The 14,005-nt window shown below is 44.5% G+C and overlaps 1 protein-coding gene across 1 annotated transcript; it reads right to left on the bottom strand.

Moving 5' to 3' along the window:
- Positions 1-5,663: 5,663 nt before the first annotated feature.
- Positions 5,664-13,715, bottom strand: LOC142250550 (cis-aconitate decarboxylase-like). The gene is made up of 6 exons (XM_075322728.1): positions 13,635-13,715; positions 8,767-8,821; positions 8,362-8,549; positions 7,970-8,074; positions 7,274-7,479; positions 5,664-7,167 (listed from the first exon to the last, which is right to left on the bottom strand). Exons 1-6 carry the CDS (start codon positions 13,653-13,655, stop codon positions 6,246-6,248), a joined length of 1,497 nt encoding a protein of 498 aa, XP_075178843.1. The 5' UTR covers positions 13,656-13,715; the 3' UTR covers positions 5,664-6,245.
- Positions 13,716-14,005: the final 290 nt, after the last annotated feature.

The raw sequence follows: 14,005 nt of genomic DNA, 5'->3' as shown, positions 1-14,005 counted from the left end.
CTGCAGACTCTGTCTCCCGCCGCTTCTCCTTTCGAGTACGATCATCTCTGTGCCGCCTGGTAACAAATGGACCTTCCGTGACATCATAGCACGTGACCAGTCACGTGTGAATGTTGTATTATCTCATTGGCTACAGACTGGGTCACATGGCTATGACGTCATGCTAGGTCCTGTCAGTGCATCTCACCTGTACACAGTGCTCGCCCAAGCATCTCAGTACTCAGTATACTCGGGAGCGCCGTGTACCGGCGAGATGCTCGGGAACATGCTCAGCTCCCTGCGCTCTTTACAGAGTCAGCCCACATGCACGGATTAGCTGCCACAGCCGGTGAATAGCGGCGCCGGGAGATCACCGTTGCTATAGTAACCCGCCTACTATGGCAACGGTGATGTCACGGCTTACCAACCCGCAGCCTCTGCTCACTCATTGAGTGATTACACAGCACAGGGAAGCGTTCTTCCTCCCCTGTGCTGTCTGATATAGCAGAGCTAAATTGGTTGAAGAAGACAGAAGACCAGGATCATGGAGGTGTGAGAGGGAGTAATAAACATGGAGCCCCAAGTTTGTCTGTGTATTTATTTCTAATAAAGTATTTTTTCTCTGTGTGGTGTCTTTTTTTCTAACCCTTAATTGGAGATTCTTAATGGCCGGGTCAAACTTGGCCTGACATTAAGAATCTCGGGGTTAATAGCAGCTGGTAAAACAAAGCTGGTATAAACACCTTATTACCCAGCCTGCCACCCGGCACCAAGGCTTCTGGAAGAGTTGGATACAGCGCCAGAAGATGGCGCTTCTATGAAAGCACCATTTTCTGGGGCAGCTGTGGACTGCAATTCGCAGCGGGGAGGGCCCAGAAAGCTTGGGCCATCCTGTTCTGAAAATTCCAATCCCCAACTGCCTAGTTGTACCTGGCTGGACACAAAAATTGGGCGAACAATTTTTTAATTATTTATTTAATTATTATTAAAAAAAAGGGCTATCCTATATTTTTGTTTCTCGGCCGGGTACAAATAGGCAGCTAGGGCTTGGGGGCAGCCCGTACCTGTCTGCTGCACCTGGCTAGCATACAAAAATATGGCGAAGCCCACATTTTTTTTTTTTATAGTTTTTGGGCAAAAAACTTAAAAAAAAAGGCTTCCCTGGATTTTCCATTGCCAGTGAAAAAGGTAACAGCAAGCACTGGGGGTTAGCAGCCAGTAGGTGTATGTGTGTGTGTGTGTGTGTGTGTGTACATATATATATATATATATATATATATATATACAGTGCCTACAAGTAGTATTCAACCCCCTGCAGATTTAGCAGGTTTACACATTCGGAATTAACTTGGCATTGTGACATTTGGACTGTAGATCAGCCTGGAAGTGTGAAATGCACTGCAGCAAAAAAGAATGTTATTTCTTTTTTTTTTTTTTTTTTTTTTAAATTGTGAAAAGTTTATTCAGAGGGTCATTTATTATTGATCCCCTCAAACCACCATAATTCTGTTTGGTTCCCCTAAAGTATTAAGAAGTATTTCAGGCACAAAGAACAATGAGCTTCACATGTTTGGATTAATTATCTCTTTTTCCAGCCTTTTCTGACTAATTAAGACCCTCCCCAAACTTGTGAACAGCACTCATACTTGGTCAACATGGGAAAGACAAAGGAGCATTCCAAGGCCATCAGAGACAAGATCGTGGAGGGTCACAAGGCTGGCAAGGGGTACAAAACCCTTTCCAAGGAGTTGGGCCTACCTGTCTCCACTGTTGGGAGCATCATCCGTTAGTGGAAGGCTTATGGAACTACTGTTAGCCTTCCACGGCCTGGACAACCTTTGAAAGTTTCCACCCGTGCCGAGGCCAGGCTTGTCCGAAGAGTCAAGGCTAACCCAAGGACAACAAAGAAGGAGTTCCGGGAAGATCTCATGGCAGTGGGGACATTGGTTTCAGTCAATACCATAAGTAACGTACTCCACCGCAATGGTCTCCGTTCCAGACGAGCCCGTAAGGTACCTTTACTTTCAAAGCGTCATGTCAAGGCTCGTTCACAGTTTTCTCATGATCACTTGGAGGACTCTGAGACAGACTGGTTCAAGGTTCTCTGCTCTGATGAGACCAAGATCGAGATCTTTGGTGCCAACCACAAACGTGACATTTGGAGACTGGATGGCACTGCATACGACCCCAAGAATACCATGCCTACAGTCAAGCATGGTGGTGGCAGCATCATGCTGTGGGGCTGTTTCTCAGCCAAAGGGCCTGGCCATCTGGTCCGCATCCATGGGAAGATGGATAGCACGGCCTACCTGGAGATTTTGGCCAAGAACCTCCGCTCCTCCATCAAGGATCTTAAGATGGGTCGTCATGTCATCTTCCAACAAGACAATGACCCAAAGCACACAGCCAAGAAAACCAAGGCCTGGTTCAAGAGGGAAAAAATCAAGGTGTTGCAGTGGCCTAGTCAGTCTCCTGACCTTAACCCAATTGAAAACTTGTGGAAGGAGCTCAAGATTAAAGTCCACATGAGACACCCAAAGAACCTAGATAACTTGGAGAAGATCTGCATGGAGAAGTGGGCCAAGATAACTCCAGAGACCTGTGCCGGCCTGATCAGGTCTTATAAAAGACGATTATTAGCTGTAATTGCAAACAAGAGTTATTCCACAAAATATTAAACCTAGGGGTTGAATAATAATTGACCCACACTTTTATGTTGAAAATTTATTAAAATTTAACTGAGCAACATAACTTGTTGGTTTGTAAGATTTATGCATCTGTTCATAAATCCTGCTCTTGTTTGAAGTTTGCAGGCTCTAACTTATTTGCATCTTATCAAACCTGCTAAATCTGCAGGGGGTTGAATACTACTTGTAGGCACTGTGTATATATATATATATATATATGTGTGTACACAATATATAGTTGCATAAAAATATATAATTTAAAAAAAATAACTTAGCCCTCCGCTGTATTTTTGATTATCAGCACAGATAAAGCGGACGGTTACGGGCCCTATCTGTCTTGCTTTACCTACCTGGCGATCAAAATACAGGGAAGCCCATTAATTTTTTTTATTTAAAAAAAAAAAAAATTAAAAAAAAATGCATGGGCTCCTGCTGTATTTTGATCGCAAGTCAGGTAAAGCCAGGCAGCTGGGGGCTCGGATTCTTGGCAGCACGCAGCCTTCCCTGGAAATGGCTCATTGTTTCTTAGCACCATTTCTAGGTGCTTTACCCGGCTTCTCCAGCGTCCCTGATGGCGGTGGCTCGCTGGGTAATAAAGGAGCTAACACCAGCTTTGTATTCTCAGATGGTACTAAGCCCGAAATTCATGGTGTCACGTCAAATTAGACATGGCTACCATGAATTTCTAGAAAACAGTAAAAAAAAACAACAGAGAAAATTAGTTTTATTAGAAATAAAACAATAACACTTAGAGATTCCATCTTTATTATAAAAAAATCCTTAGTCCGACGTAATCCACAGGGACAGCAAAGTCTGCTTCATCACTGTGCACAGACACAGTCTATACACAGTGAGAAGCAGAGAGAGAACCATGTCCGCTCTGCTACATCGCTCTCTACAAAGCAAGCAGCAGCCTGAGGGGATGATTGCACTTGCGTCTGGCATCACCCCGCATGGACTGATCTCCGAACAGGAGCGCTTCAGCTGCATGGAAACACATGGAAATACACGCAGTCGACTGCTCCTGTGGGGAGATTGTGCGCCGTGATCCGACACTCGCATAGTGACAATGAAAGTTCAGTCACCAGGACCTTTGATGACGTCATAGTCATGTGATCAGTTTGTAAGCCAATCAACATTCACACCAGACAGTCACATGCTATGACATCATTGAAGGTCCTGCATATCACTCGAGGCACAGCAATGATCGGACTCAGAAGCAGGAGCTGCTGGGAGTCTGCAGGACACATCACGGGACCTGTAAGTATAATGACAATGTTTTTTAATAATGTGCTTCTTTTTTTTTTACAGCCCATGACCCAATCTGGACCCGATCCGTAACACGATCTTCCTAGGAAAGCTCGTGGTCGGGATCGTGTACACGATCACTATGTGATCAGTACGATCCCCGATCCATATCACTGATGACTTGCCAAGTGACTCTGATATGTTGACTTCCCTACCAGGAGTCTATGGGGTTCGAGCCACAGCCACTTGTTCTTCTGATCTTCAGCATAAACATCTAAGGGAGGTCGTGCTGCATACCCAAAATGTTGTAAGCTTTCGTGACACTATTTTCTTACCATAGCCGATACCGAGTAATTCAACCAGAAGCAATTCAAAATGGTCGGTGCAGTGCAGATGGGTCAGATGGGTGTCTCCATTGTACCGGTGCGGTGCCTCCTCTTTCAGCCATATTTGTCCTCCTGCCTCTGAAGCCTGGGTGCATGACGCGTCTTACGTCATGCACACAGGCCGGCATTGAGGTCCTGCACAGGCGCATTTTGATCTGCCCTGAGCAGGGCAGATGAAAGTATTGTAGTGCCCCTGCGCAGGACCTCAATGTTGGCCTGTGTGGATGATTACACCGGCCTGGTGTTTATTTTTTTTTGTGTATTGGAACAACACAAAAAAAAACCGCAGGTAGCAGCTCCACATTATATCACAGCTGTGTACAAGATTCAAATTTGCTAAAATTAGAGAAAACTATGAGGGTACAGAGCAGTTTGCCCCCATGACTGCTAGGTCCCAATGCAAAGGGAAATTGGTGGCTCTTCCCCATACCCCATTTGCCGACGCACCTCAGCCATCAGCGGACACATTTTGTATGAGGTTACATGGAGCAGATGTTAAAACTGGGTCATTAATCAGGGCATTTTCCTTTTCTCTAGATGTCCTGCTAACGGGGGACAGAGGTTGTGGTCGCCCCGAGCCCCGCACACTGGACCCATCAAGACCTGCTAGATTAGGTCAGCATATGATTTTTTTTTTATGCACAACGGAGGATATATACCAGGGTGGGGCCCAGGCTGGAACACAGAAGAAGGAGGACAAAGATGTCCGAAAGCGGAAGCACCGCACCCGGACAACGGAGACACCCATTTGACCCATCCGCACTGCACCAACCATTTAGGTGAGTATTATAAAGTCATTTTTACGCTCTACACAGCGGCCTGGGCTCTTATATAGAGCATTCTAACATGCTGTATATAAGAGCCCACTGGTGGTGGCCGCAGCTGATAGTCACCAATTCTGGTGACAGGTTCCCTTTAAGTCAACAAATTCTAAAGGAGAATATCAGGACATCTGTACATGAGCTGAATCTCAAGAAGATGTGGGTCTTGCAGCAAGATAATAATCCAAAAACACAAGTCACTCTACTAATGAATAAAGAAAAAGTTAAAGTTTTAGAATGGCCAAATTGAAGTCCTGACTTTAAAGGGACTCTGCACAGAATGACTGTTTAAACCAAGTACAGGCGCTCGGTGCATCATGGCATGGCAAGCATTTACGTGCACCTTCCCTCCTGCTTTTTTCCCCAATTGTTCTATTACCGGTTATGTTGTAAATGTGCCCCCTGTGTGGGTGATTTAATGCATTTTCTCTTGTAAAGGTGCATCACAACATCTCATTATACTTTTATGATATCAAAAATATATTTTCTAAAGGCCTGTGATAAAGAATGCAAGCTGGATATTAAATACTGTTTGATGAAAATTTATTAAATAACTTACAAATAATATACAAAATAAAAAACATCATCGTAGATACTTTAATCGAGTTTTATATACAAAGAAAGGAGAAACTTGTGATCGGGTCACAGAAGCAGAATTCAACAACTTTCCAGACTGGACATAAGTTGCTGAATCATTTATCTAATTCCGTTAATCAGATAATCCATACATGATTAGTTACTGTACAAATAATACAAATTGTGATATTTTATTACCGAAGCCACAACACTGTGCTGGATCCATATGATGAGAGATCTCAGCGGTGATCAGCTGGCCCCATTGACTTATGATTTGTGAACACGGCGCACACATAAATCACATATCTTTCTATGACAGATGTTGTCTTGTAATCCCAATCTGACGGCTATCCTGTCTCCGATGAATACACAGACACTTCACTTCCAAAATATAAATATACATAAATATTCACATCCAAACTAAGACTTATTGAACATACATTGACCATCATTGGTCATCGCTGCATTGGGCAGATTACAGGAATCTTTGTAAACATCTGAATTCAGTCTTTTCTTTTCAGTTATAAAATAAGAACCATTTTCTGAAGTTACTGGAGCAGGAGGGGTAACTGTGAGCTATCGGAGATACTCTCTAGATTCTCTACCATCTGGATTACCCCCTGAATTTGGTTTTTCTGTAGGATGTCACCAGCATTGGACATGAATTTCTTCAGTAGAGATTCTCGGCTCAAAGGTTTCCTCCAGTGCCCATAAAAAGTGTCACATTTTCCAATAATCACATCTCCATTTTTCAGCAGCAAGGCCACTTCTCCATACATCTTATCAAAGTTGGCCTCATTGTCTCGTGGGTGCTCCACTACCACTTTGCTCAGGAGATTATGGATTTCCTTACGAAACATTTTCTCTTCATGGAAAGACTTAATGTTGACTTCCCCATCCAGTAGAGCCGTACAGGCATTGAACTGGAAGGAGTGACGAGCCTGATGCTCGGAGTCAGGGAAGGGTCTGTTGATGTATTTGGAGACTGGAATTCTAAGAACAATAGTCTGAATGGCAGATGGGTCAAATGAACCATATTGCTCTTCAAACCTGTTTCTCACTGAGACAGAAGCGTCAGCGATCCAGTGCATTCCTAAATGTGCTGGAAAAGACTTGAAAGCAATGTCTTGCTTCTCAAGAAGAAATTCATACTGATTTCCAGGTGAAGCAAGAGCTTTAGGCTGATAGTCACCATAAAAAGCACTAAAACCAGAGCATCCGGGCACATCATCAAGTATGAGAGAGTTGGCCTCCATACCATTAGCAGCCAGAATGGCAGCTTCTAGCCCTAATCTAGTTGCATTGCCGATGTGTAATGGCTTGGCTAGAGTGGCAGCATTTGCCATTGGAGCACCCGCGAGAGAGGCTGCGATCGCCAGGGCATGGGTACATTGGTCTTTGTCTAATGCAAGAAGTTTGGCTGAAGCTGCTGCACTTCCCATGGTGCCGACGACAGAGGGTGGGTGAAATCTGTAAAAAAGAAAACATTTCATGAACTAATTCTAATAAATTATACAATGTAACATAGTTTTCTTCAGCAATAGTCACTATGCGCTCAATAGAGCGAATTACTCACTTTTTAGGAATATTCTTTGCTTCACTAGAGAAACTCATCAGTCTTCCTTGAATTTCAATCCCTACATTGAACGCTGTCAGGAGATCTTCCCCACTGACTCTTCTGTCATGTGAAAGCATCTGAGACAGTGCCAGAATGGCAGGAAGCACAGCGCCTGATGGGTGGGTGGCAGGGTGCCATGTATCGTCAAAGTCCATGGAGTGCACCTGTGTGAATAGGCAGATTATCTATATAAGCCTTCTTTTGTGTTATGATTAAAGGGGTTGTTCAATCTGGTGATAAAATTATGCAGTCACTCTAGATGATTGCAGACTTCTGAACTCTTACAGCACACACCGCACACTATCAGGATTCTACATTGCTGGGGTCGTCATGTGACCGTAAGTTTGTGATTTTCATCCTTCTGGCCACATTCAGACTAGACGTGCTCAATACAAGTGAACTGAGTGAGGCTGAGCACGTCTAGTTGGCACATAGCTGCATACTTACGGCCACATGACCACCCGCTCTCACCGGAGAATCCTGACAGTGTGCGGTGTGTGTGGAGTAAGAATTCAGGAGACTGCAGTCATGTAGAGTAACTGCAAAGTTTTATCACAAGACAGGAGAACCCATTTACTGACAAATGATGACCGGTTAGTGCTGAATACAATGTTATATTTCCTGTTACTATGGCTCTTTATACTATATACTTACAGCGACACCATTAGCATAGGCTGCCAGGGTTGGTGAAAGCTTTAAACCTTTTTGGCCGTAGACTGAACAAAAGGCGGAATTTCCATAGGATGAGAAGTGCAGGTCCTAAAATAATCAATAACATACATAATAATTTAACCAAAATAATAATTTTATGATAACTTACAAGTATTAATGGAACCTCTGACACAAAATATCAGAGCCCCGATCACATGTGTATCCCAGAACGTGGCATTAATATACCGAATACACCAATGTTCTTCAATACTTCCCCCATTATCAGTATCACACCCTGTACACCCATATCTGGGCTCTATTCAGTATAATTCAGACTCACAAAAATATACTTCAAGAATAATCCATGTAAAGAATGGAAAATTGTGGGTATTTACCTGGCAGTATTTCACCACAATCTTAAAGACATGTGTTGTGCTGCCAACCAGTCCCACACCAATGTTGTCCAGGACCATGCGTTTACTTCTGTGACGGACGACATCAGACAGATGCTCCGGGCGGATCCCATCGATAAATGAAGCAAAACTGCTGGTTACTGTGTCTTCCAACTGGTTTCCAGTAATCACTAGAAGGAAACGTATCATTAGTAAAGTGTCCTGACCCTCTATTGTTCAGGGGATTTTACTTTGGTCTTACATTTGTTTGTTTTATCTGTGTCTGATACAACTTCTTATAAAGACAATCTCTGCATTACTATCATTCTGGCCTCATGGTACAAGGTCACATGAAGGTCACATTTTCAGGGGAAAGAGAGAACGTTGAGGGTGATGATAAATATTTACCTTTCACTGCAGACTTGTGAAGATGTCTCGAAAGTTTATGAAATTTCTCAGTTTTCTGGAAGAAAGAAACATTGTAACTAGAACATGTGTTGGCGATCACATTACTATAGAATACGCGGGATAAATCTTCTAGTATGAGACACTGACAACTGTGATTCTCTAATGTTAACTGTATGTGAACTGGGCACATATGCACTAAGTGTTGTGTTATTTCTCCGCTATTCCTCTGCTATTCCTCCGATATTTCTCCATTATTATATTTCTAAGGCCGGGGCCACACGGGGCTTAGTGCGATCCTCGCATGACACTGCTCACGCTGGCAGCACAGCGGGTGCCGAGTGTCATGTGAGTGTCATTGCGACTGAGGTCCGATCATGCGATTGGACCACAGCTGCGGGGGACGGGTCGGCGCTGAGGAGGAGAGTTCCGGCGCTGCGGAGTGGAGGGATTTATCTCTCTTTCGTTGCCGGCTATTGCCATTCTCGCCCTGCACTCGTGGTACACCGGTGTACTGCGAGTGCAGTGTGATTTTTCTCTCGCCCCATAGACTTGAATGGATGCGAGAGAAACAAGGATCGAATTGCACCCACAGCATGCTGCAATTGTTTTCTCGGTCTGATTAGGGCTGAGAAAATAATCGCTCATGTGTGCTGACACACAGGCTAATATTGGTCTGAGTGGAATGTGATGTTTTATCGCACTCCACTCGCTCCGATTTTAATGCCGTGTGTCTTAAGGCCCAGTCACACTAAACAACTTACCAGCGATCCCAACAACGATACAACCTGATAGGGATCGCTGGTAAGTTGCTAGGAGGTCGCTGGTGAGATGTCACACTAAGCGACGCTCCAGCGATCCCACCGGCAACCTGACCTGGCAGAGATCGCTGGAGCATCGCTACACGTGGAAGCATGCTGCGCTTGGTAACTAAGGTAAATATCGGGTAACCAACCCGATATTTACCTTGGTTACCAGCGCACACCTAGCCACAATACACATGGGGTTAATTACCCGATGTGTACTGCAGCTACATGTGCAGAGATCAGGGAGTCACGCACACTGCTTAGCGCTGGCTCCCTGCTCTCCTAGCTACAGTACACATGGGGTTAATTACCCGATGTGTACTGCAGCTACATGGGCACAGAGCAGGAGCCGGCACTGACAGCTGAGAGCGGCGGACGCTGGTAACGAAGGTAAATATCGGGTAACCAAGGGAAGGGCTTCTTGGTTACCCGATATTTACCGTGGTTACCAGCGTCCGCAGATGCCGGCTCCTGCTGCCTGCACATTTAGTTGTTGCTCTGTCACTGTCACACACAGCGATGTGCGCTTCACAGCGGGAGAGCAACAACTAAAAAATGGCCCAGGACATTCAGCAACAACCAACGACCTCACAGCAGGGGCCAGGTTGTTGCTGGATGTCACACACAGCAACATCGCTAGCAAGTTGTGCCTCAGCAGCGATGTTGCTAGCGATGTTGCTTAGTGTGATGGTACCTTTAGGCCTTAATGTATGAATCAGTTGAGAATTGGGTGTTACCCCAGCAGGACGCGTCTGTGCTCTGTGTGACAATGCAAGCACTGAATGATCAGTATTTGGTTGTGTAGAGTGAAGCCTCAAAAGGGAAAATTGTAACAATAATTCCTAGTTCACTAAAGGGAACCTATCCTTTTTTTCGCGGGATTGACAGCATGTATTTATAATAAAGATAGATGTATAATTACTAGCATAACACTGGCCGGCCAGATCTACAAGTGTGCTTTACCTCTTGTGTCCCCCTTTTTCCCCATAGATTGTAAGCTTTCGAGCAGGGCCCTCATTCCGACTGTAGCTGTTGAATTATGTACTATTTTGTTTTGTATTTGTCTATACCAGGGGTGGGCAATTAATTTTCCCATGGGGCCGCATGAGAAATTGGGATTGGTTTAGAGGGCCGGACTAATATAATTACCTCAGTTCTACCCAATATAATACATTACTACACCCCCTCCATATACTACACCTGTAATAAACTACATCACTACACCCCTATATACTACACCTGTAATAAACTACATCACTAAACCCCATATACTACACCTGTAATATAGTACACCCCCATATAGTACACCTGTAATATACTACACCTCCATATAGCACACCTGTAATATACTACACCTCCATATAGCACACCTGTAATATACTACACCTCCATATAGCACACCTGTAATATACTACACCTCCATATAGCACACCTGTAATATACTACACCTCCATATAGTACACCTGAAATATACTACACCTCCATATAGTAAACCTGTAATATACTACACCTCCATATAGTACACCTGTAATATACTACATCACTACATCCCTATATACTACACCTGTAATATACTACACCTCCATATAGCACACCTGTAATATACTACACCTCCATATAGTACACCTGTAATATACTATACCTCAGTATAATACACCTGTAATATACTACACCTCCATATAGTACACCAGTAATATACTATACCTCCATATAGTACACCTGTAATATACTACATCACTACATCCCTATATACTACATCTGTAATATACTACACCCCCATATAGCACACCTGTAATATACTACACCCCCATATGTCACACACCCTGCTCCCCATACAGCCTGCACCCCCATATCACACACTACACCCCCATATGTCACACACCCTGCACCCCATACAGCCTGCACCCCCATATCACACACACTACACCCCCATATGTCACACACCCTGCACCCCATACAGCCTGCACCCCCATATCACACACACTACACCCCCATATGTCACATACCCTGCTCTCCATACAGCCTGCACCCCCATATCACACACACTACACCCCCATATCTCACATACCCTGCTCCCCATACAACCTGCACACCCATATCTCACACACCCTGCTCCCCATACAGCCTGCACCCCCCAGATCACACACACTACACCCCAATATGTCACACACCATGCCCACATATCTCACCCTGCCTGTACCCCAACTTACCCCTCTCAAACACTCTGCACCCGTTCACATCCTTCTGTCAGTCTGCAGCCCTCATATGCCACTCACCCTGAAACTCCATCTTCCCTCATATGCCACTCACCCTGCAACTCCATCTTCCCTCATATGCCCCTCACCCTGCAGCCCCCTTCCCCTCATGTCCCCTCTTTTCTTATTACCAGTCATCATGTGTCCAAATCTCTTTCAGGATTCAGTATCTCCTGCTTTCTGCCCGGCATCCTGTGTCTCCTCCCACACAGTCACATGGGCGTGACATCATCGCAGGTCCTGCAGGATGGAGATTCCGTCTGCTGTGCAGGTCAGGAGCACTCCTGCTCTGCTGCAGCTCAGAAACGGCTGGTGGGCCTCTCCAGGTCAGGGACCCCTCTATGGACACTGGGCTCCCCTGACTCACAGGCCGGCCCCCTGACGATCGCATTGTCGGCCACTACACAGCGGCACTACACATAGGGGCCCGGCAGCTGGCTCTGCAGAGCGGATGCCGGGCCCCTATAACCCTGCTGGCCCGGTCGCAGTGGCGACTTCTGCGACCGCGGTCGTTACGCTCCTGACCCCATGTACTACACCACCAGATACTACACCACTATATACACAACACCATATACTACACCTGTAAAACTACACCCCCAGTATTAGTCACCAGTCCCCCTCCCCCATTGTCCCCTCCTCAGCTTATTAGTCACTACTTACCCCTCCCTTGTTATCGTCCCCGTCCTCAGGCACATCCGTACAGGCCCCCCGCTGAGCTGCTCCTTCTGTTGTACGGCCCCCGCTGTGCTGTTCATTCTCCTGCCCGGCGGGAACTTTTAAAATGACACACGCAGCGCAGTACTGATAACATCAGAGCGCGCGCGTGTGTCACTGACAAAGTGCCGGCAGGGAACAGAGCAGAGACTCCTGCGTTCCGCTGCCTGCACTTACTGTGCGGACCTGTAGGATCGCTCTCTGCCCGGCACGCTGCAGCCCGGGTCCACTGCACCGGCTGAAGACAGGCAGGCCGGTCACAGAGTAGGCGGGCCGGATGTGGCCCGCGGGCCGCCCCTTGCCCAGGTCTGGTCTATACAACCCCCCACCGGTTTGTAAAGTGCTGTGGAATATGTTGGCGCTATATAAATAAACTTTATTATTATTATTATTAATTAACTTAATAATATTTATTATTTGATGTTTGCATGCTGTCTCTGCTAGGAGTTTGACTAAATGAAATAAAAATCATTAATTATATTTCTATGCTATAATATATGTGAGATATGTCCCTAAGGAATTTTTTCATTTTTCTTTTTCATCCCATATTATATTTATATATCTGTCGTACAGAATTTTTTCCTCTTGTTTGTTCTAAACTGAGAAAACTGCCTGTGAGTGTAATGCTTCATCCAACCAGTAGAGGCCGCTCCATCCTCACATCACTTGTAAAATGCAGGAGATGGAAATATTTCTAAAACGTTTGAAAAGTGTTTGTAACAATTATATCAATTTGTTTTAGCAAAATAAACTGTGAATATTTTCTTTACATTTTTTAAAAAATAACAAGAATTTCCAAAATAAATGTACAAGAAAGAAATATAGCAAATAAATATGTAAGCTAAGATCTTGTGATATCATGCTGAAAACAAATGTGTCATGTATAAAATAATAATAATAATAATAATTTTGAAAACCTGAAATATATCCATAATATATACACAGGTGGAATTAAGTTTCAGAAAATAAAGAATCTAAATGTGAATAATCAGTATATCTATCTAAGTATACGTCTTTGCTTATGCACAGAAATGTGGAAGATAAAAGTCAGTTTTAGGAAAGTTAATTGAATCCTCGTATATATGTCACTTACATTGACGAGTGCAGAAAGCATCGTGACGACACTTGAGACGTCTCAGCTGGGATTTTTGATGGCTGTTTTGCTGTCTTGTGTCTTTAGTTCTGTCCAGAGATATTTATTTTGGCCATATATATATATATATATATCTGTATTCTTACATCATTGCTATGTCAAAGGAAACAGGAGGAGCTAAGTGAAGAATCCGCCCAGGAAACACAGAGAATAATTGTGGCATTTTCTGCGCGATGTAAAGTGGCCGATGTCACCAGAAGCTTTTCTTCCGGGAGCGTCACTAGAATCATTATCTTGTGGGTTTCTGCTTTTCAGGTTTCTGTTCCTGCTCCAGAGTCTTGGTCTGATGTGACCATGATCTTAATGAAGTT

The sequence above is a fragment of the Anomaloglossus baeobatrachus genome, chromosome 9, assembly GCF_048569485.1.
Source record: "Anomaloglossus baeobatrachus isolate aAnoBae1 chromosome 9, aAnoBae1.hap1, whole genome shotgun sequence".
Classification (NCBI taxonomy): Eukaryota; Metazoa; Chordata; class Amphibia; order Anura; family Aromobatidae; genus Anomaloglossus; species Anomaloglossus baeobatrachus.
The sequence above is the reverse complement of the archived record's forward strand: the minus strand, read 5'-3'. Positions and strand labels throughout refer to the sequence as shown.